The sequence below is a fragment of the Daphnia pulicaria genome, chromosome 7 (assembly GCF_021234035.1).
Source record: "Daphnia pulicaria isolate SC F1-1A chromosome 7, SC_F0-13Bv2, whole genome shotgun sequence".
Classification (NCBI taxonomy): domain Eukaryota; kingdom Metazoa; phylum Arthropoda; class Branchiopoda; order Diplostraca; family Daphniidae; genus Daphnia; species Daphnia pulicaria.
Window position 1 is genome coordinate 9168834 of NC_060919.1, and position 23877 is coordinate 9192710.

General features: G+C 37.1%; 1 protein-coding gene across 1 annotated transcript; it reads left to right on the forward strand.

Moving 5' to 3' along the window:
• Nucleotides 1-19444: 19444 nt before the first annotated feature.
• LOC124348697 lies at nucleotides 19445-21100 on the forward strand. The gene is made up of 4 exons (XM_046798971.1): nucleotides 19445-20021; nucleotides 20096-20769; nucleotides 20835-20865; nucleotides 20940-21100. The coding sequence occupies exons 1-4, from the start codon at nucleotides 19445-19447 to the stop codon at nucleotides 21098-21100; spliced, it is 1443 nt and encodes a 480-aa protein (XP_046654927.1).
• Nucleotides 21101-23877: the final 2777 nt, after the last annotated feature.

Genomic DNA, 23877 nt, shown 5'->3' on the forward strand with positions numbered 1-23877 from the left:
ACGAAACTGGTATTACAGAAATTCGATCGGCTCTAGAGAAATATAGGAAATAAAAAGGTTTCAATTTTACCAATGTTTGAATTACTCAAAACAAAAAGAGAAAAAAATTGTCAAGAAATTATACTTATAAAAGCATTCCATCATTTATCACGGATAAGGAAAAAATAAATTTTATCTCATATTCAAGCCACACAAAAGCTTGTTCTTATTTTTTCTAAATGAGGGACATAAAGCCATAGACTGGAAGGCAGGAAAAAATCATACAGTCAGGCAAAAGGGGGCAGCTCTGCATGTAATTTAATATTTGAGAAATAAAAAGATATTATATAGAGGAAAATTTAGAAAAAGTTACAATGTTGGATATGGATGAGGAAAAAATAGACTCTGAAGAGGAATGACAATTATAAAAAGGAAATGAAGAATGAGTCCGAAGAACAAAGAAATGATCTCAAATAAATATAAAAAATCGGAAGATCAAGAAAAATCAGAAGAAGCCATCAACACATGGAAAAATCCAAAAAGCTTCATAGTTTAAAAATTTTCAAGTTTAGATAACTCAAAATTAAATATTGAAAGAATAAAGATCTTAGAAAACGAGGAACAACTTAACACCATGAAGATGATCCCACTGAAAATTTAATTAAAAAGTGATTTACCATTATTATTTTAGTGAAAATCATATATAAAAAAGAAAAACATGCTTATAAGTCAGACAGAATTTATTGTTTCAATATGTTGTACAAAATCCGTAATTAACAAGCGATCTCCCACTCAACCGGACCGAAATGGTGGGGGTACTTTTCGGATCGTAATCCGGAAAAGAACTTTACAAATCCGGACTAGGTCTAATCTGTTCAGAATCGCAAGGCGATTCCAACGGAATTAAGTCCGGATTTTTATCTTTTCCCGTTCACGAGATAATCACGGTTGAAAATCGTGAAATATCACGAAAACCCAAAGTCTCCCCGTCCGACTACAACGCTTTTAGCCGTATATTCGGCTTGTAAAAAAAACTAATTGATACAAAATGTAGCCCTTTCATCCCTCTTTCAGAATCCAAAAGGATTTTTTATAATTCTTTGAGATGTTTGAGATATCACGATTTTCGTGATACCCCCATTTCGACACATTTTTCAGGCATTTCATTCGGCGTTGCCGATTGCCGTATATGTGACTTCACCCCCACTCCTTCGCTTTTTCCATTGTTTCCTATGTATCAAGTCCCATCTGTATCGATATACAAGGCCTTGATACATAGGAAACAGGGAAAAAGCGAAGGAGTGGACAGGAAAGGGGGCGAAAAGCACATATACGGCAATCGGCAACGCCGAATGAAATGCCTGAAAAATGTGTCGAAATGGGGGTATCACGAAAATCGTGATATCTCAAACATCTCAAAGAATTATAAAAAATCCTTTTGGATTCTGAAAGAGGGATGAAAGGGCTACATTTTGTATCAATTAGTTTTTTTTTACAAGCCGAATATACGGCTAAAAGCGATGTAGTCGGACGGGGAGACTTTGGGTTTTCGTGATATTTCACGATTTTCAACCGTGATTATCTCGTGAACGGGAAAAGATAAAAATCCGGACTTAATTCCGTTGGAATCGCCTTGCGATTCTGAACAGATTAGACCTAGTCCGGATTTGTAAAGTTCTTTTCCGGATTACGATCCGAAAAGTACCCCCACCATTTCGGTCCGGTTGAGTGGGAGATCGCTTGTTAAAAGGGAAATGAAACGATGAGCGAGGTAACAGTGAAATATATGAAGCAGCGAATTATTGACGACGAACGATCCGGTCTTTAGGTTCTGGACGAAAGAGTTGGGCTAGACCAATGCAGAGTGTCTTATTTTTTTTACGTTCCTCATTCACACCAACCTCCGAGGTAACGACGGTTGCGTGGGCTTAGGTAGAGGTGCTTCGTTCTTCGAAAAAAAGCCAACCTCACTTCATACCTCCAAATCAGAAAGGTTGGGGTTGAAGTCGTCTTCCTCTTATTCCGCCTGCTGTGATTAAGTTGGTTGAAACAATCTGTTCCAAAACTGTTCTAAAATACTCATGTTAACTGCTTCACTGTAAGGAAGGCCGTGTGCAGATTTTTTTTTATTTAGATGTTGCCGAAATTAATTTTTAATAAGTCACACTATCGAGCGCTGGATGGCGTATCCTCCCTCTGCTGATTGGCCCTAATCAGCACGTGATCAGAAAGGATTCTGATTGGCTTTGGTAGCAAATCCTCTCGTCTCCATAGGGAAGATTGAAGTTTACTGACCTTAACCATTAAGAAGGTCATGCTTCGGAACCTTTAGATCTCCAGTTTAACGCTATCCCATTTGAGCTATTTCGGCACGACCTAATTGTAAATCAAACAACAAAACACAATTTCTGACTTATTTATCCAATAAAATGTTATACATTATTGCAAATACAATATTGTAATTGCCTTAACGAAAAAAAATGTCCCTTGAACAAAGGGTACCCAAAACGACCCGTGAGTTGACGATCAGATTTGTATTTAGGAATTATTTACTTGGTAGACTTCTTCGATCGGTTCCAGAATTCGGTCCGATAAAATGGAATTTTCACTCAACTTGACTGTTTTCAATATTTCCTGGAAAGTCTTCTTTACTTCTAAGCTCATTCCACTTTCACTCATGACTGGTGGTTCTTCCACTACCTCTTCTTCAGGATTACGCTTTTTAAGTTATTCCTCGGCATCCAATTCCTTCAAACGGACAACAACATGTTGGTTCTGAGTCATGAAAAGGACCATGATTCCCCTGAATATCCACTTCAAGGAACTGTTCTTGTAATCAGCCAAAAATGTTTACCGTGCTGTAATTGTCGAGAAAGATGCAAAAGATTTGCAAAAAATTTTCATTTCATCTTCAACTTTACCCCAACTAAATACCCAGGGGACTGAATCTTCCTGGTTTTATTTGTGTTTGATTATACATTATATACGCACCCACAAATTTGGGTGCTTTTCTACATTTCTTTCTTATTTTTTTAGTGAATGATTAAAATGCATCATAACATTTTATTTCTTTTTTTCCAAACAATTACACTTTAATTTATATTAAAAGAAAAAAGGAAACCGATACTCTAAACCTTTTTTATATGGGCCTTTCCGCCCCTTCGTCGTCACGTTTTCTTTTTCCCTTTTCGATTTTGATCGTGTTACCTAAAAATACTTTAATTTTGCATTTTTCGCTCCAACACTTCGAGCTGCAAATCCAAGGAAGGCTTTGGCAGCTGCATTTAACACTTCTGAAAAACAAATTTATATTAAAAGTTAAAAACTTTGCTCAATTGCAAGCAAGAAAACCCGCAGTTTCCCGCAGTGCATCGGCATTATTTACCGGTAGAATGCCTGATTTTCTTCGAGGTTTGCTTTTTTCCATGATTCACTCTGAGCGTAAAGTTAAGGGTGAATCACTCCCGTAACACCGGCGGCAACCTTTAAACTTTAAACAAGATGAAGGGGGGAGGTATCATCTTTTGGGAATTCACGGGAATTAATTCGGGAAAAACTAAAATATTTAATTTTAATTTATCATTATTTAAGTTTCCGACAGAGTCTCATCTGCTGGACATCTTTGATCTATTTGTCAGAATACCACGTCGTTCGCCAACCTTCCCTCGTCAGCCGTCACTAACGGACATCATCTTTCATCCAACAGTGTGCTGCTAATTTTTTCAAAAATGGAAAAAGAATTAATAGTTAAATGATATAGAATCATAGTTTAATGCACGTGTTGTTCAACGTGCTCTCGAGACACCAGTTACACCACTTCAAAATGTGAACGCATCGCGGATGTAACGAATAAAAACCCCTTTGAGATTTATTTACCCTATATGATCCAACACCTAAAGAGGGTAAATTTAGTATTTTACAGAAATGATTTATTGAAGAACGATATACTGAGGATGTTATCATTTTTAGAACCTCCAAGTAATTTCATGAGAACGATCGTTCCGTACGATCAGCAAATGGTTCATAAACTAAGCCAATTGAACAAGACTAAAAAGATATTTTATTTTGTCGCTCGATAATCAAATTTGATGTTAACAAGAGTTCAGTAGATAACTACCTTGCTGTGAAGCAGTATGTTATTTTTTTTATTTTAGTAATAACAATGTTTTAATTGATTTTGAAACTTTCTAGGCACCCACCGTTTTTTTATTTTACAATTATGATATTCCCCTTCGTATGTGGGTAGAAAAATCCCCCGGAAAGAGAAGTCCACTGGTTGCTCTGAAATGGGTGTTTCCAGAAGGATAATTCTAAAAGTGAGTTTATCTATCAATTTCACCAAATCTAACCGATTGTGCAACATAGCCACAATATACATATTAAACACATCTAAAATTTTTAATCTCGTTTCTAAACCACCCTTCTCCCTCCAATAGCAAATTTCGGGTATAATATACGTAATGCCAGACGCCAAGAATGAAGGCGGATCAGAACATTTTAACTTGGTTATTTTGGACTTGCCTGTCGTCCGTCCACAGATAAAACCAATTGCTCTTCCATTAGAACCAATTGTGGAACCCATAATTATGTTGATAGATGAACCCTACTTCCACACATAATCCATAGGACGTCCATAGAGCGTCCGGTTATTATAGTACCTGTAAAGAATTTTTCCGTTCAGTGAATTCGACTCGTGATGCGAGTCGAATGGATAGTAATTATAGACGGAAAATTATATGGGCGATTTGAAATTAATTTTTGGCGACAAAGTTTTGCCGAAAGGGAAAACGAAGGAGGACTAAATGAAAAGCAATCACTCACTTGTCCCGACTGTGGCCTTGAATATGCCGTTGGGTCCAGCGAGAAAGGGCATGAATGGTAACAACACAATATTATTTGTCTTTGAAATAATTTATTGTATTGTATTGTATTGTAACATTTATTTAACGCACTATCCATAATGAAAGATCTAATGACGCTTTTAAGTATAGACACACAAATTATCAGATTTTTTCAGCGAGCAAAAGCCAGAGAAAATAAGTGATAAAAGATAAATAAGTGTGTGTTCAGACGAGACTTGAATAGTAGCTGGTCAGTCTCAGATCTCACTGAAAGAGGAAGCGCATTCCAAATGGATGGAGCAGCACTTGTAAATGACCTCCCCCCCAGACTTCCCAAGACGATAGGGTGGGGAAACAATGTTACGTAAATTTTTGAACCTAAGTTCACGTGTGGGCTTGTACAGTACGACGAAATCAGACAAAAAAACTGGGAAAGAATCAATCAGGCAACAAAACGTCAAAAACCACCGTCTTGAAAATCACCCGCTGCTCGACCGGCAACCGATGGAGGTTCTTGATATGATCAGAGACTCGATCACATATTTGCGTACCGACAACTAGCTTAGAAGCAGCGTTCTGAACTTGCTGCAGTTTCCCCATCGAAATCTTAATGCATACAAAATGTAACCGTATGGTTTATATTATTAGCTCCTATCAAGGGATTGAAGAAGGTGATACGATTTCCGTCGTCAAAACAGAAGAAGAAAAGACTATGGCATCGCGTTGATGACTAGTTTCAGCGAAGATATCATGAAAGCTACCAAAGAGGAGGAATATTGTGAACCTTACCTGCAAGGAAACGTGTTCTTGCCATTGAAACTAAATTATTAGCTGGACGAATTTGTTACGGTTGTCAAGGGCCCTGTAGTTCTGAAATCTCAGCATATAAAATTTGTATTTTAATCTTTAATCAGCATAATAGAATTCAATGCTTTTAAGTTTACGTATAAGGTATTCGGCAGTTTTTTTTATTGCTGGTGAACCTCCGATCGACAGCATCGGTGTAACAAATGAAGTAGTTTACTTGGATATAAAAAAAAATTGCTCATTAATTACTACGAGTAAGCGTTTGATTTTGAAACCACCTGGTGCCTCAAAGCTGCTTGGCTTGTATCTGCAATTGCAACGATTCATTTTGGTATTTTTTAACCAATATTTTATGAGTGGGCTCTGCTGCTGCTGCTGCTGAAAACTTAAACCGTGCCCCATGCCCAGAAATTTCGGGGATTTTTCACCAAATATTGCATTTCACAAAATATGAATTCTACACACAGCGTCGGTGGAGTACTTAATCTTTTGAAAAACATTCTTAAAAAGCCGATTTCATACTTCAAAAGGTAAAATCACGGAAAATCGTTTTTTAAATCTTAGTTCAAAATTAATGACTGAAATCTGGTTTTGAGTATCTATAGTCCAAAATTAAGTAGCTTACCACCACTACAAAGATAAAACCATGATAATTAATATTTAAAACGTTAATTTGGGGGTTTAAACTTTTTAAATTACGTGTTGCAAGAAAATGGTTAGCTTAACGCCAAGTATTCCGTATCCACAACGAATATTTCGCAAGAATTACGAAACATTCGGTAGGTTACAAAATTTTCGGCATTTAAACACCCTAAAAATCTTTTTTACAGTGATTGAGCAATTTGAAAGTTTCCTGTCGTCCCTGGAAGGTAAGATATTACACTTGAGAAAAAAATGTATTCGGACATTTTAGGCCAGGCTAATAAAATTTCAATTTAGAGGGACGAGTACTGATGGATCACGTGTATGGGTCCATTAAGGCAACAATTAACGATATGTACCAGTTTTGCACTGGTTCTCGCATTATTCCTCTCGACACATTGAAGAGTGACTGGGAAGGGTCAGCCAGATACAGAATCGAATGTTGCTTTTGTTACTGGAACGGTTTTCGAAGTTCCACTAACTGCGTCTGCCGCAACGTGTAACCCTAAAATCTCTTTACCTTTAATCAGCAAATTGAAGTTAAAGGAATCGTGGCCAATTACATTAAACCACATAATTGGATTTAGAAGTTGTAAGCTGGAACCTTGTAATTGGGAAAACAATTTTGAAGTTGAATTTTTCTGGCTATTTTTATCAGCTTTTATAAATAATCTTTTATAAAAAGAAAATATAGCGTTTAAACTATATGTAACTGTCATTTAAGAAGATGGAAAACCCCAGTCATTACAGTTCAGATTTCTTTGATTTCTGTTTTCAAGCAATTAATGAAGTGCAAGGGTCCTAATTTATTGAAATTATTTGTTCTTTAACAAAACGATAAGACATCCCCATGTTGTCTAAATTTATGTTGCAAATCTGAATAACCTGCTGTTGTCTAAGGTACACAGATTCTTCTTGTGTTAGATTGTCCATAAAAGGATTCCTCTTCTTTCGTTGCAATCATTTCGAATTTTTCCTAAAATTGTAGCCTCACATTCTGCAAACTGACTTTCAAATTCATCAGCCTATTCAAAGCAAGAAGAAAATCAAGTTGGAATACTTCAAATACAATTACATTTTTCTACGTAAATTTAGTGATTTACCTGAATAAGCTCGGGGTGTTAACCTTGTTCCTGTCCCAACCAAACCAATCACCGATAAAGATTTGTCTAGAGGTCTTGTAATCATGAGTCGTCATTTTGTGATTGTTCCACTAAAGCGTAAAGTCCTCAAGAGCAGTAGTTATAACTTCCATGCACACGAAATGCAAGTAGTAGGCATCAAATTCATCTCCTGGTTCAAGAATGCTAACCTCTTCCTATTTTCTAAAAATATAAATCTGTGAGATGGAATGCATTTTTCAAAAGCGTCCTCAATTCTTTGATTATGCATTGATCGTCCAGTAAGAAATCTGCCCATCTAGCATGTGTAAAGATTCTGTGTAGCATTTTGCCTACTGCTTGCAGTATAGGGCAATCTACTACGCAGTACCTGAAGGTCACTGTACTATGCAGTACCTTTAAGCATTTTTCCATTGCACCACCTCACCTGTAAATGCTGCAACTACATCCGGGATTGCGCCCCACTCTGCAGTGATGGTGCAATCCTCCCAACCTTTATTATCGCTTACATAAAGCCCGACAATCTGTTCATCCAGCAGAGTCGTACCCGGAATTGTATCCCGACAACACTGTAATACAAACACTGCAAAAAAACTCTGCCTTCCTCTCATTCTTATTCATTCTTAACTATTGTGAATCATTACACATGTAACACCAACTTCTACATTTTCCATTTCTTTATTCGTGTAGTGCCACGATTGTTAATAGAATTTTTAAGATACGTTACAAAACCCAAATACCTATCACAACATCCGTGAATCACAAATCTATACCTAAAAATATTAAAAATTTTCGTTTTTTTTTACACCAAATAAAATGTGTGGCGTAGTAAACCATAGGCCCTTTTGTTACATATGTACTAAACAATTTCTAGACAGTGGCAGCAATTAAAAAATGTCAGGCCTTAAATGAACTACTATTTTAAGCTGTGATTTCCATCCATGTGCCAAAATGACAAACGAGCTTTAACCACATAGATCATTTGAGTCAAAAGACATTCAGATGAATCATTTTTTGTAAATTAAACTCTAGGTAATGAAAGATGAAGCCTTGAACGCTGAACAGATAGGTTATACATCCTGAAGTGACCACCGAATTTAAATTAAAATTTAGCTTCTACAATAACATTACAACTCACATTTTCTTAAGAATCAAATTTCGTAATAAGATTTCTACTTTAGCAATCAAAACTAACACTCATATAAAAATCTATATTTATGTACATTTTTAGCAACAACATCAGTCATTGATGAAGTGAGTGTGATTGAAGTGAGCCAGTTGGCACGGAAGACAACAACTTGGTAGTGGTAGATCTGCTAACCAGTCTTCTGCCAGCTTTAGTGCTTCAGACAGCGAAGAGTCCTCTCTGTGTGAGGATGAATATGTGCCCATAAGAGACAAGGTGATTATTATTACAATATTATTGCCTTGGTGACTGCCCATTGACATTTTTAACATTTGTATTCTTTAGGCTAATAGTCATTTCAAACCAGATTGGGATTTCATCAAAGAATGGGAGGAGAAGGCTGAGGAGGAGGTACCGAAGATCATTGCTAACAAAAAAGCTTGGATAAAGAAAAATCAACGTAGCCGCATCCCTCGTGAATGGGTGAAACAAAACCAGGTGTACACAATCAGCGCCTTAATCTCTGAAGTCATGGCGAATGGATTTGATGCCCCTTACTTGAATGGGAAGAAATTGACAAACCAAGTGGCCAAGCAAGGGCGAAATTTGAAAACGGCTTTGGAGCCCGACGACGTTCATAAAGTCATATGTGATTAAATTTGATATAACTTTCGATGATACTTGAAATGCAACTTTTGCCCTTTGTTCCTGGTTAGATTTATCGTATATTTGGCGTGGAAGTGGCTCCCGCTTCTATTTGCCACAAAAAAGGATTGCCAGTGGGAGTTCCATCGCTGTATCCGCAGCACGCTTGCAACATTCCTTTCCAACAAGCGTGTTGGCAACGTGGCAAATTAGCTTTCAAATATTATCTTTTTAAACAGCCATGACCCCATGTATTTTGATGCATTACGTTATTGTGGCCTTTCAATACAAGAACAATTGGTCACATTTGTTAAGTCTGTATTTATTTCAAAATCCTTTTTGAGGTTAAGAAACGTTTGCCTAAACAACAGGATTAAGGCAGCGTTAGGCTCACTTTGGCTGCATATCTCATAAACAAAACAAAACCGTCACATCGCTTCCACTTTCTCTTAAAGCATAAAGGTTGACAGGTATCCCAAAAACATTTCTTTGTTCCTGTTGGTACATGGGAGAGACCGTTTCACCCAGTGCCACATACTTAAACAAACATTTCGATTATAAGCATCACAGCATTACAATACCACGTACCAAGTAGGGGTGACAGAGAGTCTTATTGCAACCAAAACCTGGTCGTTTTCTGTTTCTGATATCCAAGAATTTTCAACTTACATCAAATCTTGATTCCCATCTACAATGGATGTTTTCCAAGAAAATTTTGATTGTTCCATTTCGGAAGTTTCAGAGGATAGAGGTGAATCGTAAATTAACGGAGGAATAGTGACGATTTAAACTTAAAAAATTTCGTCTTTTTAGTTAGCACGAATCTAAGGATTTAAAAAAAAATTAATAAGGATAATATAGTAAAAATATCCAATTAACCTTGAATTAAAGTAGAAACGGGGGGCTGAGTTAATATGTCTTTCAAAATCCTGCAAGTTCTGCTTATAATTACAGATTTAAATTTTAAAGAAATTCCTGGTAAATGGCAAAGAAGTATTACATTTTGCATATACCTAGTTAAGTGGTCATATATTATACTATATCATATATTGCAGCCATCTGGTCTTGTCAGCTAGCAGATGTGTTTTTCTAGAGCTCTCCAAAATTCCAATTCAATCTTTCGAAATGAATTCCAAATAGTTTAATTTCATCAAATGTATTCATTCTCACATGAAATTTTATAAACTAACTGCCCTACACTTTATTACATGTCACTTTATAATTCTTTTTGCACAAAAAAAAGATAGCACTTTCATCTTTAATCATAAAAAAAATAATAAACCCGTTAATCGTAAGGACGAATATAATATATGGATGAATATAAATGAATATTGAATCGACAGAAATGGCCAATCGGCGCACAACCTCTCTAGAACGATGTACGCTGCTTAACCATTTTGGACACAAATGGGATTTTGAGAAGTGGCAACGCAGGATGTCCAACAACTCTATATTGTATTTTTAAATAATACAGAATTAAGGACAAAAACATCACTTATACGAAACATGAATTTTTTTATTGAATCACCTGCATTCCTTCTTGATGAATGATAGTGTCCTCATTTTCCTCCTCCTTAATCTGGAATTTTTTAAAATATGGCAACTATCATTTAGAATAAAATACATAAAATTATAAGGTTGAAAACAATTAACTTGAAGATGTGGCTTACTGTTGTTCACGATGCTGAAGTCGTCATTGGTTAGTGTCAGAAATATTATTTCCCTCCCAAATTTATGTTGCAATGTTGCACCCCCCCTCATTTTTTGCAACCCTTTCTCACCCCCAAAATTTCAACGAACCCTTTTCTTTGTTCTTGAAACGGCAGAAAACGTCCCGCTCTCCCATCGTCAGGACGCTGTCTTTCTCTCTCTTTATTTCCCATTTAATTCTCCCAAACGTAATTCAATCTGTATTCCGTCTTTATAATACAAAGACTGAAACAGATCCGTTATTTCTCAACAGTTAGTTCCCAATGACATAGTCATCGCAGCTAAGGCCACAAGATTCTCCTGTTGAGGTGGAGCCGGCGGTTGCAATCCCGCAATTGGTCGTAATGGAACTGCGGGATGCTGGAATGCTTCCCGGATGAGCTCCGCTGCTCTTCTCATACAAGTAATTAGCCATCCCGTCGAATTCGTTGGCAGCTTGCATCATCTTGCCCGCTCTCCACTCGAGTGGCATTTTGGAATAAATCTCCGTCTTTGGTCATTTTTGCCACCCCAATAGCAAAGCAACTTACTAGGCCAGCGATGATTGGTGAGAAGAGGCACTGCCATTTGAGCATGGTCCTATTCTCTTTCTTGTCTGAGTTAACTTTAAGGACCCAGCAGGCATTCAAAATTTTGAAGATCATGGCCACCAGGAGGCTCGTGTTTATTGCCATCCCCATGCTGGTCAGATGATTATTGAACGCCAAGATTATGAAAATCAATGACGCAAATCCGTCCATCAGCTCCGCTGAGGCCAGCTGGTTCATGTGGAAATTGAACTTCTGTTTTAAAAAAAATTATTAATCTGGTATTGATATCCTCTTTGAGGGGATCTGAAAAATAGTTTGGATTGATGAGGGGTTTTGTCGTAAGGATCATTGGAGCTGAGATATTGATTCGACCACAAAGAAATCTCAACTTTTTTTTTTTTTTTTACCTATTTGGGCAGATCTCATGCAGGTACAATGCCTGCAGGATCTTGATAATATTCATATAGATCTACTGTATAATAACGACTCGCTCCACTGATTCCTGTGTTTGAGGGAGAGGGGATTTTTAAATGGCTTTGTCACTAAAAGTGGCACGGGTTCCCCATTATACCTGTAAAATTAAACTATAAATTAAAATAACGAATTTCTACATTTTTCCAAAGCAACTTACCCATCCAAAAATTCTTTGATACGATCGGGACACCCATCACAATCACCATCGTATACCCAAGTTGCTTGTTTATAACCCTCCCATTTTACTTTGTACCAAGTATCCCCGACTGGACTTATTCTAAAACATAAAAATAAAGAATAACATTATCTAAATAATTACAAAAATTAAAACAAACTTACCCAACGCCAATAATTTTCTTAACAGGATATCTTTTTCGTTTATCCATGGTTCACGCGGCGAAAGAAAAAAAGGCAAATATATAACACACCAGGAAGCAGGAGGATGCACAAGATGACGGAGCGGACGACAACACAAATTATCGATTTCTTCGCTCTAGAGACAAAAAGTCTTGGCGGCTCCTTTCAATTGCCTTTTGAAATCAAACGACGGGAGACAAGTTACATGGTTGTGCAAAAATAAAAACTCTCTTAAAGTTATCTTTGGGAAATGGCGACATTTTCCAAACTTACAATTGTTCTTTTCTTTTCCCTTCTTTTAATAGTTTACTTTATGTACTTTATGTAAATTTATCTTATGAAAAGAAATAAAAAATCACAACAACTTTAGACAAACGTTGGCTAGACCTGGCTGCGACTGAAAACGAAACTAAGTATGAAGGTAACTCCAAGATGGCGCTATGTTGATAGTTACGTCTTCTCCGATCGAAGGAAAACAGTGTGAAAATCCTAGCCCTTTACCCTTTAGATATTCTTCATCTGGAGATAATCCTACCTGGTCTGAATTACTCTGTAAATTTCAAACTGTAAGGGATAGGAAAAATGGAAAAAAGCAACACATTTCTGTTGTGGAATTCACTACAGACACTGAAACATCTTGTTCTAATCTATCTAATTGCAGAACATAAAATGAAGATTCTTGTGACCCCCTGGTAAAAAAATTCAGGTTCTATCAAGCATTGATTGAAATACATACTTTCGAAACCAAACTCCCAAAAAAACCAACTTTATATTCTGTACTTAGCCAACAATATCGGCAAAAATGTGCAGATGAAGATAATGAAAGTGAGGAAAGCATTCAAACCATAAGAAACAGAATCCAGAACTCTGAAGATTTGTCAGTAAGAGATATGGAAAGGTATGAAAGAATTGTGAGGAAAGTGGTCAACCAAAACCAAATGAAGAAAGAAGCCTTTAGAAGAACTCCAGTTGTGATGTGCACGTAAAAGTGGGATTTTGGGCCAGATGTTCTGTTGGGAGGATGATAGTAATTAGTTTCATATTAGAAGCTATACGGTTTCACATCTGAACAAACTTTATTTTTGTTTTTTTTTCATTTCTATTGGTTTTGGTGTGACAGTCTCGTCGATTACATTTTGGCTTTGACAACGCATACATTTTACCAATGAAATATGGATAAGTCACAATTGAATGAATTTTCAATGAAGCAACTAAGAACAAATCAAAATAATGATACCAGATGAAAAGTATTTAGTTTTACTTTGACCAAAAATTTAGGTTGAAGGGTTCCTAAGAAGTCATGCCTTTTTGCTCATAGGATTCAGAATACAACATTGATCGTCTTGCAATGCTACATGGACATGAAATAATGCCGTTTTATATTTCTTTCCCTCTAATTCATAAAAAATGAGTTTGCATTAAAAATATCATCATTTTCAATCCTCCCAATAGAAATTTTTCCTCCAACTCACGAACTCACTCCCTCATCCTCTGGGTTTCCTCATTGGTGCAGCGTGGCCTTCCATGTGAGTGCTGAAGTACGTCCCCAAGAAAATGTGAATTCCGGAATTGAAAAAAGCTTATAAAAGGTGCAGTAAAAAATTATTCCAAACTTTTAATTTGAGTCGTATTTCTCATTTTAACTTTGTCTAAATTATAAGTATACTTTTTCTTACTTTTGATACTTGTGGTTTTTTTTTTTATTTCTCAAACTAAGGCAAACTATGAAAAAATAGTGGTAATTGCATATTTGTAGAATAGGTTATTCCAACCCTTATTCAGAACAATATTTACCACTATATAAAATGGAAAAGGTCTGCAGCACAAAACACACATCAAAAGGAGGACAGCAGAAGGACGATTGACCCTATTTATTTTTTTTGCCAAAACAGTTCATGGAAGGCGCGAGTAAGCTAAAGTAAGAAAGGGAAATAAGTTCCCCCTGAATGGCAATGACCAAATAATCGTATAGATTTCAGTCATTATGAACGTCAGTGGCGTCCAAACACTAGGAAGAAACCGATTTTGAGCACGAAAATCCTCTAAAGAATAGATTTGGCATTTATGAATTGTCTCTCGATCGCGATAGTTCATTTATCAGGAAACCAATAGTCACAAGTCATTATCTTTTTGTCATTTTCTCTACGTCTAGGTACGCATTAGTGGTTACCATAGAAATGGGTACAAAACCGGCGCAAAAGCGCAGTGGTAACACACGGAAAATTGGAAGCTTCCCGATATTGCTTCTCCACATCGGCTCACCGCTGTTGTCTTTGTTAACTGCTAGCTTAAATTTAAAAAGGAATTTCAACTTTGTAAAAAAAATGTCACTTCCATTGGTGCTCTAAAATAAAAGCAATATGAAAACTAAATGTATTGCGTCGCTATGGTTAACCCCCCAATTAGCATAGAAATTAAAAAAATGCTAAAGGCAGCACTTAGTTAATCAATCATGTGAATGAAATCATGCAGTGTTGATTGGAGGTAAAAACCGACGTAATCGGCGGCAAGTCTCTTTAAACTGTTTGCGGTTTCTAGAAAGTTGAGGATATTTTAAAACGGATATCTGTACGAAATCTTCTAAACCATTAGTGGCAAAAAACTACAATATACATCGTAATGTCACATGTAATATGTACATGCAATATGTAACATTTGAGTTTAAACACTATTAAAATGGATAAATTACGTCCAAATAGCAATGAGGTATGTGTAATTTTTTTTAGAAATGTTGATTTTTAATAATTGTAACTATTTGTCATGAATTGCAATTAGAATTTCACGTCTAGTGGTGTAGCTGATGCTTTCGAAAATTTGAAAAGGAAATATAAAAAGTTACATCAATTAAATCAACAGTTACGAGATCGTTGGAGGTTTCACCAATTAGTGTTTTCCAACATGCTGCATAACTCAATTGTTATTGTAACCACTGGTTCTGGATATGGAGATTGTAGATCCTTATTCTATTCTTGCACTTTGGCCTAACTAATTACAACATTTGCTATTTGTTATTTATAAATAATAAATATTTTATTTTCAGAACCAAAGAAATTCCGTTATTGGTACAAAATGTAGTCTTGTCAATGGACAAAGCAATTGAGGAATCAAGTGCATCGAACGTCACCAGTTATGAAGAGTAGTGTAAACATCAAATTTATTATTTATTCCAAAACAATAAATTTCTCCCAACAGATCAAATGTTTAGGACGATTGGGAACCCGATTTATGATCTGTTGAAATATCTATCTTGGAAAAATTGGGAACTCTTGATCAATCTACAGTACACAACCGGTCTTCCATTAACGCCGTTGAAGAACCGTAGTTGACTTTATTATTTAGTATTTCGTGGAAATGATATATATGTTTTACTTTACTAGATGTATCACTAGAAGATAATTTGGCATTGAATTACGAATTCCAAATTTTGCTCGGCATGCTCGGCGATGTCAGCAACTGTGTTGTCAAATTGACAAACAAAGAACGATACATTTTTCAATTTCTCTTACTATTCTCATTTAACAAATAATTTTTCCAATTAGATTGGCTGCCTTTATTGATGGTAGGGAAGTCAAGTTTATTGAGCTTAACATATCCGGACATGAACGTTGCTTAATTGCTCTTCATATTGATCTGAAGAAGCTTTTCAGTTACATGAATGCGCAAAGTGAACATCAGTTTAAAGAATAAGACATCTTGTTGGTCAATCGAGTCTTTGTCGGGTCGTTGGAGAAACTCCATAACCTCACAATCGCAATGGAAAGAACTCCAAAGAAATGTCCTGAAAAAGTTGATGTATGTGTAACAATGCCCTATCCATCTACCTCTGCACTAGTAATTTTTTTCTAGAAATATCTCAATTAACTCAATTAATAATTGAAATATTTCTTTAATTCGTAGGTGATTTAAAATTTCCAAGCTAATAATTTGAAATCAGCAAGTGCCTTGCCATCCACGTCATCGAAGAATGTTACAAACGGAAATCTCTCCTCTACTATAATGCAGTCTGCAGTTGTTTCCTTCTGGCAAAATGGGACTGTTGCAAAAACACCTGTAATATTGTGAAATATTGAAATTGAAATTATCGTAGTAATTAATTGTAATTTTTTTTATAGACGCCGACTTCTGTCTTCAGATTTTATAGTGTCAGTGAGAAGGTAAACTTTGTTCATTTAGCTTACTTTTGTTCTCAATGTGGACCAGTGAATCATATACAAACTGAAGTGTCCAAAGAGAAGAAAAAACAGTGTTTGTTGAGCTCGCCGTTAAACGTTCTGCTGCTGAGGCATTTGTTAAGGTGTTGGCCAGTATATGTCAAATTAATAACACCAATTGCGTTATGCAGATGTCACATTTTATTACCATACAAAAGAAAACTCCCGAGGCAAAGGTAAAATTATTTTAATTAATCGGTTGAAAAGTAAAATCAATTATATTTACATGTACAGTCGAAAATGATTGCTTGTATTGAACTGCAAAAACGAGTGGCAATTAATATCCTTTCCAACTTGCAAACAAGTACTATTCATTTTTTTATCTATCCTTTCTTTAATTTCGTCAACACAACGAGTCTTTTACTTTTGAACAATAAACTTACATTTTGGAAAATAAAAGAATTTTCTCAAATGAGAATGTCCTCAAGTCTAATTGATGTAACGAGTGACTTGTACAATGGAAATGGCCTCGAAATAAATGTTTGGTTTATCATAAAATAATTTCTTCAATTTGGAATCGTTGCACTATCACTGAGTCTTCTGTTGTTTTGAAGTGTTTTTCAAGTTCGAATGCTTTCGTTGAACCAGGAGTTAAAAGTTTGACTAGTTCTATTTATGAGACAGGAAATTTTGGTGAAAGAGTGTGTTATTTCTTGGTGTTCGCTAACATAAACATGGAAGCAGATGATTTTGAATTTTCTCCAGTGTCTTCTCATGTTGTTTGTCGAAATCTGTGTGGGAAATGCTGATTGTGTAGTTGGAAATCAAAATTGTGTTGGTTTTGGAATCGTTTTTCGAAATTTATGAGTTTTGTGAGATAATTGTGTGTTTGATGTGTGGTATAATGTCAATTTTCTTATCTATTGCAGTCACTAAGAAGTTTGATGAAGAAGTTGGAGTTGTACGATGTGTTATATTCCTGGTTGAACAATGTCAATAGTGACAACCTTTCTACAGAGCATATAATTCAAAAATAGTTATTTCTTCAAATGGATAATGTAAAATATTTACAGTATACACGACATAATTTGTCGTTTTGTTGCAATTACAGGACAGAAAGTTGTTGAAATTGTTGTAGAAATTGTTGTGGAAATTTACAGAAGCATTGCTGCAGTTTTCCATTCAGTTTATCCAATTTGTCCTTCAAAATTTAATAAACGTGAACCAGCCTCAATTTTACTGAACGAGTTAATTCAAAAGCGTATGAATGTAAGTAATGTTACCTTGAAAATTCAAAACGATGACAGTGGGTGAGTTTATTCCTAGTACTATTGCTATTACATGACATAAACTTTAAAATAACTCAAATTGAAATATTTCATTGATTTAATTAGAGTATTTATGTTGATGTCAATAGAGGAATGCTTGTCGTACTATAAAGCAAATTCAACCAAGGTACAAGCACCACAACATCCTATACCCACATTACTTGAGGTTTTTGAATATCGGTAATTTAATTAGGAAATTTGATTAACATGTCTTATTATTGATGTTGTGATTTGAAGCAACAACAGGCCGAAATAATTGACACTGTTTTGGCTGGAAAAGATCGTTTGGCAGTCATGCCTACCGGAGGGCGTAATAAGCGAGCTATATCATTCTTTGGCCACTGGAAACTTGAGTTACTATAGTTTTTTTCACCCTTGAATACTTTAATAGCCAATAAAATAACTTATCTGGTCTCACGTGGAGTAATTGAAGTAGTGTTTTATTTTCAATTTATGCAGTTTCTAATTCATCATTTTATTTTCAAGGTTAAAACAACATGCGATCCTTTCGAAACTGATGGAATTGCGATTGAATCGTTTATGAACAACTTCCTTCACGATTGTGGTAATTTTCCAGACTAGTTATTGTTACGTGAATTTTAATATGGAATTCGTATTGCAATACCTTTTTATAGGTTTTAAATTTTTGTATTTTACTCCTGAAAAATTGTGCAATGCACTTAAAGATTATAACCAACACAACATGCTAAACAAGTTTTTGACAACTCTCTATAAAAAGGGCGAACTGTCACGGGTAGCCATAGATGAGGCTCATTGCATTACCACTTGGGGATTAGACTTTAGATTTTTGTTTTCCAAAATAAAATTTTGATCATTTATTAATTTTGATTTCAATTAGAAAGGAGTATGGCAATCTTTCTATGCTACGATATGTGTTTCTTTCTTTGCCAATAATTGCGCTGATTGGAACAGCCAGTTCCAGGACTCAACGCAAAATCATTTCCACACTGCAGTTTAAAGATCTGTTTGTGTAAATCTTTCTAACTGAAATCTTGATTATCCGTCGAAATCAGCCCAGTTCAGCAGGTTGAAGAAGACGGTGAGAGAGAGCGTTAAAGAGACGCCCACCACTTCTTCGCCTGAGGAAATTCAATCCCTACGTCGCGTAACTGTGTTCCCCACACCCCCTAGTAAAACGGACACTTCCTTTTCAATAACTAACTTTATCAAACTGTTTCAACCATGGGTGACTCCGCAACTGTTTATAACTGCCACAGTTCAAACGTCACTTTCCGCCCAAGCCCAAGCGAGCCCTCGGCCATTACACCTGTTGTTTTCTCCAGATGAGACGGACGACGGAGAGGCTGAAATGTGACATAAACGGGTCTCGTGGCCTCTTTGTCTGAAAGCGTTGAATGCAAATATAATGTTCTAATGTCTCAGCTCTAAAGATCTGTGGTGCCAGGTAATATTTTCTGTTGATTCTTATTTCAGTTTAATTTGTTTCGCTGGTTTGACGCGATTTATTTTCTTCTAGGATGGACACAGCAACCTCTGCTATTTGTTCATATTGAATATAGATCAACAGGTTATGGGCACAGTGCTATATTATTTACCGCATATCTATTATTTCTAGAACAACCCTGTTGCTTTCCATGGCCAACGTGTCAGTTTTCACTGCGAAGGATGTTGCCCACATTGACAAGCTCAATGAAGCCAACTTCCAAGTTTGGAAATTTCAGACCTGCCTGATGCTTTGTAATCACAGCTAGATGGACCTGGTGCTTGGAACAGAAGCTAAACCAGATCCAATTGTGGCCTCAGGTGTCACCACCAATCAAGCGGCTATCAACAGTTGGAATCACAAGGACAACACAGCACAGCTGCTCATTTTGGTCACCATCTGCTCTGACCAACAGCTCTCACTCATTATCTGTACGTCTGCCACACAAATGTGGAAACGATTCATCAGTCATTTCGAACAATCTGCTTCAGAAAACAAAATGTTCCTTTTTCAACAATTCCTGAATTACCAGTATAAGGAGGGGCACGACATCTCCAGTCACGTCACGGCCATTGAATTAATGGCAAGCCAGCTACAGGATGTGGGATCTCCAGTCTCGGACGTTCAGGTTATCACTAAAGTTGTTTCAACTCTTCCTCCCTCTTACCGCCACGTCATTGCAGCCTGGGAGAATCTGGACGACAGCAAAAAGACAATCAATCTCTTGCGAGCCAGACTCATGAAGCAGGAAGCCATGAATCAACAATACGGTGAAGTAGACACTGCTGATGCTGCTTTCTTTGCTAAGAGATTTGATCGATCAACTGGAGAGGCATCTCTTTCCGGTAAGCAAGAACCCAGCAAACCGATGCCTGTCTTTAACTATTGGAAATAATTGGAAGAAGAAGCAATTACGAAGAGTCGAGATGCTGGAAGAAGAAGAAAGATATTAGACAACAAGAAGACACCAGATCCAACATCGCTTCCAGCAATCATGATTGGCCACCCGGCTTCGCCTTTACCTCTCTTTGCCTTTCCAACGTCAAGAAATGTAACCAAACTGATTGGTATGCGGATTCTGGAGCTTCGCAGCACATGAGTGATCAGTTATGGCAGTTCCAGAACTACAATTTAGTCAAGCCTGGCAGCTGGCCGGTGAAGAGCATCGGTTTGGATAATGATCCACTACAGGTCCATGGCGTTAGCGATATTCCAATTCGATGTCAAGTCGATGGCAACTGGTTCAACGCTGTCCCAGGATTGGGGGCAAATCTTTTTTCCATTCGATGCGCCACTAAACTTGGAGCGGTGTGCACGTTTTCCGGAGAGATGCTTACTTTTGCCAAAGAAGAAAAGGTTTTAGCTGTTGGTGTCTGCCAGTCCTCCAACCTATATCGTCTTGACATTCAATCTACTAGGAGACCTGAACCAGGTGCTGTTTCATCGGTAGCCCAGTTGGCCAAATCAGAGATTCATTCAATGAGTGTATGGCATCAACGCCTTGGACATTTATCTGGTTCCACCATAAAAAAAATGGAGAAGAAGGGTATGGGTTATGATTTAATAATCGCCCCTGGTTCGGATATCGACCATGTTTCTCTGGCTGTGCTCTCGGAAAATTGCATCGTTTACCGTTCCCATTTTTTATTTTTTTTTAGATTATGTGCGCAACTGTTGCCTTTGGTTTGGGTATTAATAAGTAGCCAGGTATACATGCTGTTAAATTCAATGTCATATCCAATATTAATTCCTTTATTTTTTAGATGTTCGATTTGTTTTTCACCTTTCGATGCCGAAATCGATAGAATCTTACTATCAGGAATGCGGCAGAGATGGCCTGGATGGACAGTTGGCCCACTGCATCCTGTTTTACAAATATGCAGATTCACATGCCCATCAGAAGCTCATTTATTATGGAAACTAAAAATTACTGCAATTGGATGAAGTAATTGTAGTAATCATGGAAATTTACACATCAGATTCCGATGGAAAAAATCTCGATTACGTTCAGGCAATGGAGAAATCAGCACTTAATTGAAGACATGGTTTTATTTTGTGAAAACTGCACTGTTTGCCGGAATGTCCAAATTGCAAGTTTCCCTGACGAAACACCCATCACCTGTGCTCGTAATTTGCCAGCCTGTTGCGATATTTGCGGCTCGGATGTATGTATAATTATTGTGTTGTTAAATTAAAATTCTAATTTGTTGAATTTTAATTTAGTTCAGATATGACGAAGTTGATGTTATAGAACATGTTTGTGATATTAGAAAATCAATTTTGTCTCATTCTTCGACAAATTTCACCATCTCATCCCTCGTGGATGTCTTTCGCGCTACCAATAAGAGGAAGTTGCATTTTGGTGGTAATTTAATTCGTTTTTAAGTGTTAGACAAATTAAATTTGTAGACTTTTATTTCATTTACAGAAGTTGAAGATTGTGCCGATCGCATTCTACCAGTTTTCTGGTGAAAGAAAAACAGTTATGCAAGACACGGTAAACGCAAAGCAAACCAACAAAAAATAAACCAGTTTAGTTACGTGTGACTCAACGAAAAACCAGTAACTATATATAGGTTTTACCGATTAGGGACTGTGAGTAAGAGTCACGACCATTGAACCAGTTCTCGAACTTTGCTTGAGTAGCCGCGATTGTTTCGTGAGTAGCGGTGATTGTATTTGTCAAAGCCGCTTCACTTGCTGCATTCTGAAAGGGTAACGATGAAAGCAGATGCGAGACATTCATGCAACAAAAGTTTTTTCTTACCTTTCCTACGTCACTGTTTGAAACGTCAATCTCCATTTTGCGTCCCAGGTTGAGATAGTGGTTTTCCGAAATCCTTTCACCTTCCGTGAATATGGAGCCCCAGCCGCAGAGTAGGTCAGGAATGGACTCTTGAACAACATCTTTCGCCAACGAATCATCAACAAGAGGCTCTGCTGTATCCGCCGCTTTCCCTTCAAGAGCGAGAGCCTCATGCAGTGGTGTTGCTTGGAAATACTTTTCCAGAAAATTGAATTTTGAAAAGTTAACGCGAGGATCCGGGTGTTGCCGCAAGTGAGCCTGCACATCCGTTAGCGACCGCAGTACTTTTACGTTTCCACTTATCCTATAAAGGATAAAAAATAAAAATAAAAATATTGATGAAGGTGTTATTATTGAACTAGCAGGAACCCCACACCAGTGTTCCAGCCGGTGACACACGCGCAAGTGATGCCAACGGCAATAGTCACCATATTTAACGGAATGAAAAAAATTGAAATGAAACGGAAAGGAAGAGTACATCGGTGGGATCATTCCGGCCACCACATAGACGCTAAAAATTGCCTGGAGCGCAATCAAAAGTTGTCGTGACTGAGGATCAAGTTTCGCCCACCAGTTGCGAGGAAACGGATGTCGTCGGCGAACGCTGCTCATCATGCATTGGAAATAAAAGGGACATGAGAAGCACAAACTAGTGAGCATTTGGACTGGAAAGTAAAGACAAAACACAGAAACACATACATACACGCAGCAATATTGAGAGAGAAATATCCCAGTTTCTCCAACACAGTGTGACGTGTGTAAATAGTACCTAAAACAGTTAGTCTGGCATCGGAACCCCGTACATTTTTTAGAATGCGCAAATTGGATAAAGTTGGGAGGGGATAAGCCAGTAAATAGATGAGCAAAAGAATATTTATGTCTCAGAACGTACAACTAATCAAAGGAATTGACACTGTAATACAAAGAGAGCGAGAGAGAGTGAGAGCTGCAGTGACTATAGTGGAAGGCGAAAGTAAAGCATTCAATCCGGGCGGAATAACTGATTTTATTCGATGGAAACTTTTGCTTAGAGTCAAGGAAAGGAAAAGACAGTGAAGGAAAATGGGCTTGACTTACATTTTATAAACGATCCTGTATCGATTATCCCGTACTTGAAGGGCTTCCATGTAACCATCTGGCAAACCAAGAATTTGTCTCCATGGTTTGGGAACTGTAAAAACAAATAATTAAATAAGTGTATGTTATGGGACAGGTGCTAAATATCTACCTAGGGCTGGTTTCGTTGATTTGGATAACTTAAGTTTCATTGTTAAAAGAATGCCAAAATAAAAATTCCATGTAACACCGGCAGAAGCTCCTGCCTCAAGAACCGCCGAAACGCGACTGATTAGAACAGCGGTTTCAACGTGGTACGGTTCGCGTGAAGAGGATAGATCACATGTCGATAATATTCTCCTATTTTTAGGCAAACAAGAAGGGGGGAGGATAAAGGAAACGATAAACGAACGCACACGACGCTATTTAAATATCTAAAGACAACATTTAACAACCTACTGCTCATGTGCAAAGTATTTTAAATTCGTCTGTAAAACTGATGGTGGGGGTTGTAAGGGGAGGGGGGGAAAGAGTCCCTGTCCCTGCCCTTTCTTCTTTTTTCCCGCTATTCTAGAATAGTACAGAAGAGGAGAGGAAAGGAAATTTTTTAGAAGACATTTTTGTTTGCCCCTCCTCCTCCTCTACTGTACAGGAGGAGAGAATCGCGCATGGGTCAGAGTTTGATTTTAGGATTTTCCACCGATTAGGATTGGATGAAAAAGATGAATAAGGAGTGAAGATGTGATTTTTAATCGCGGGTGGTGGGTTGTGTAGGCTACAACTCCTTTCAAGAAACATTACTGTCATCTGCTGTAGCGATGACTACACAACCCTTAGGC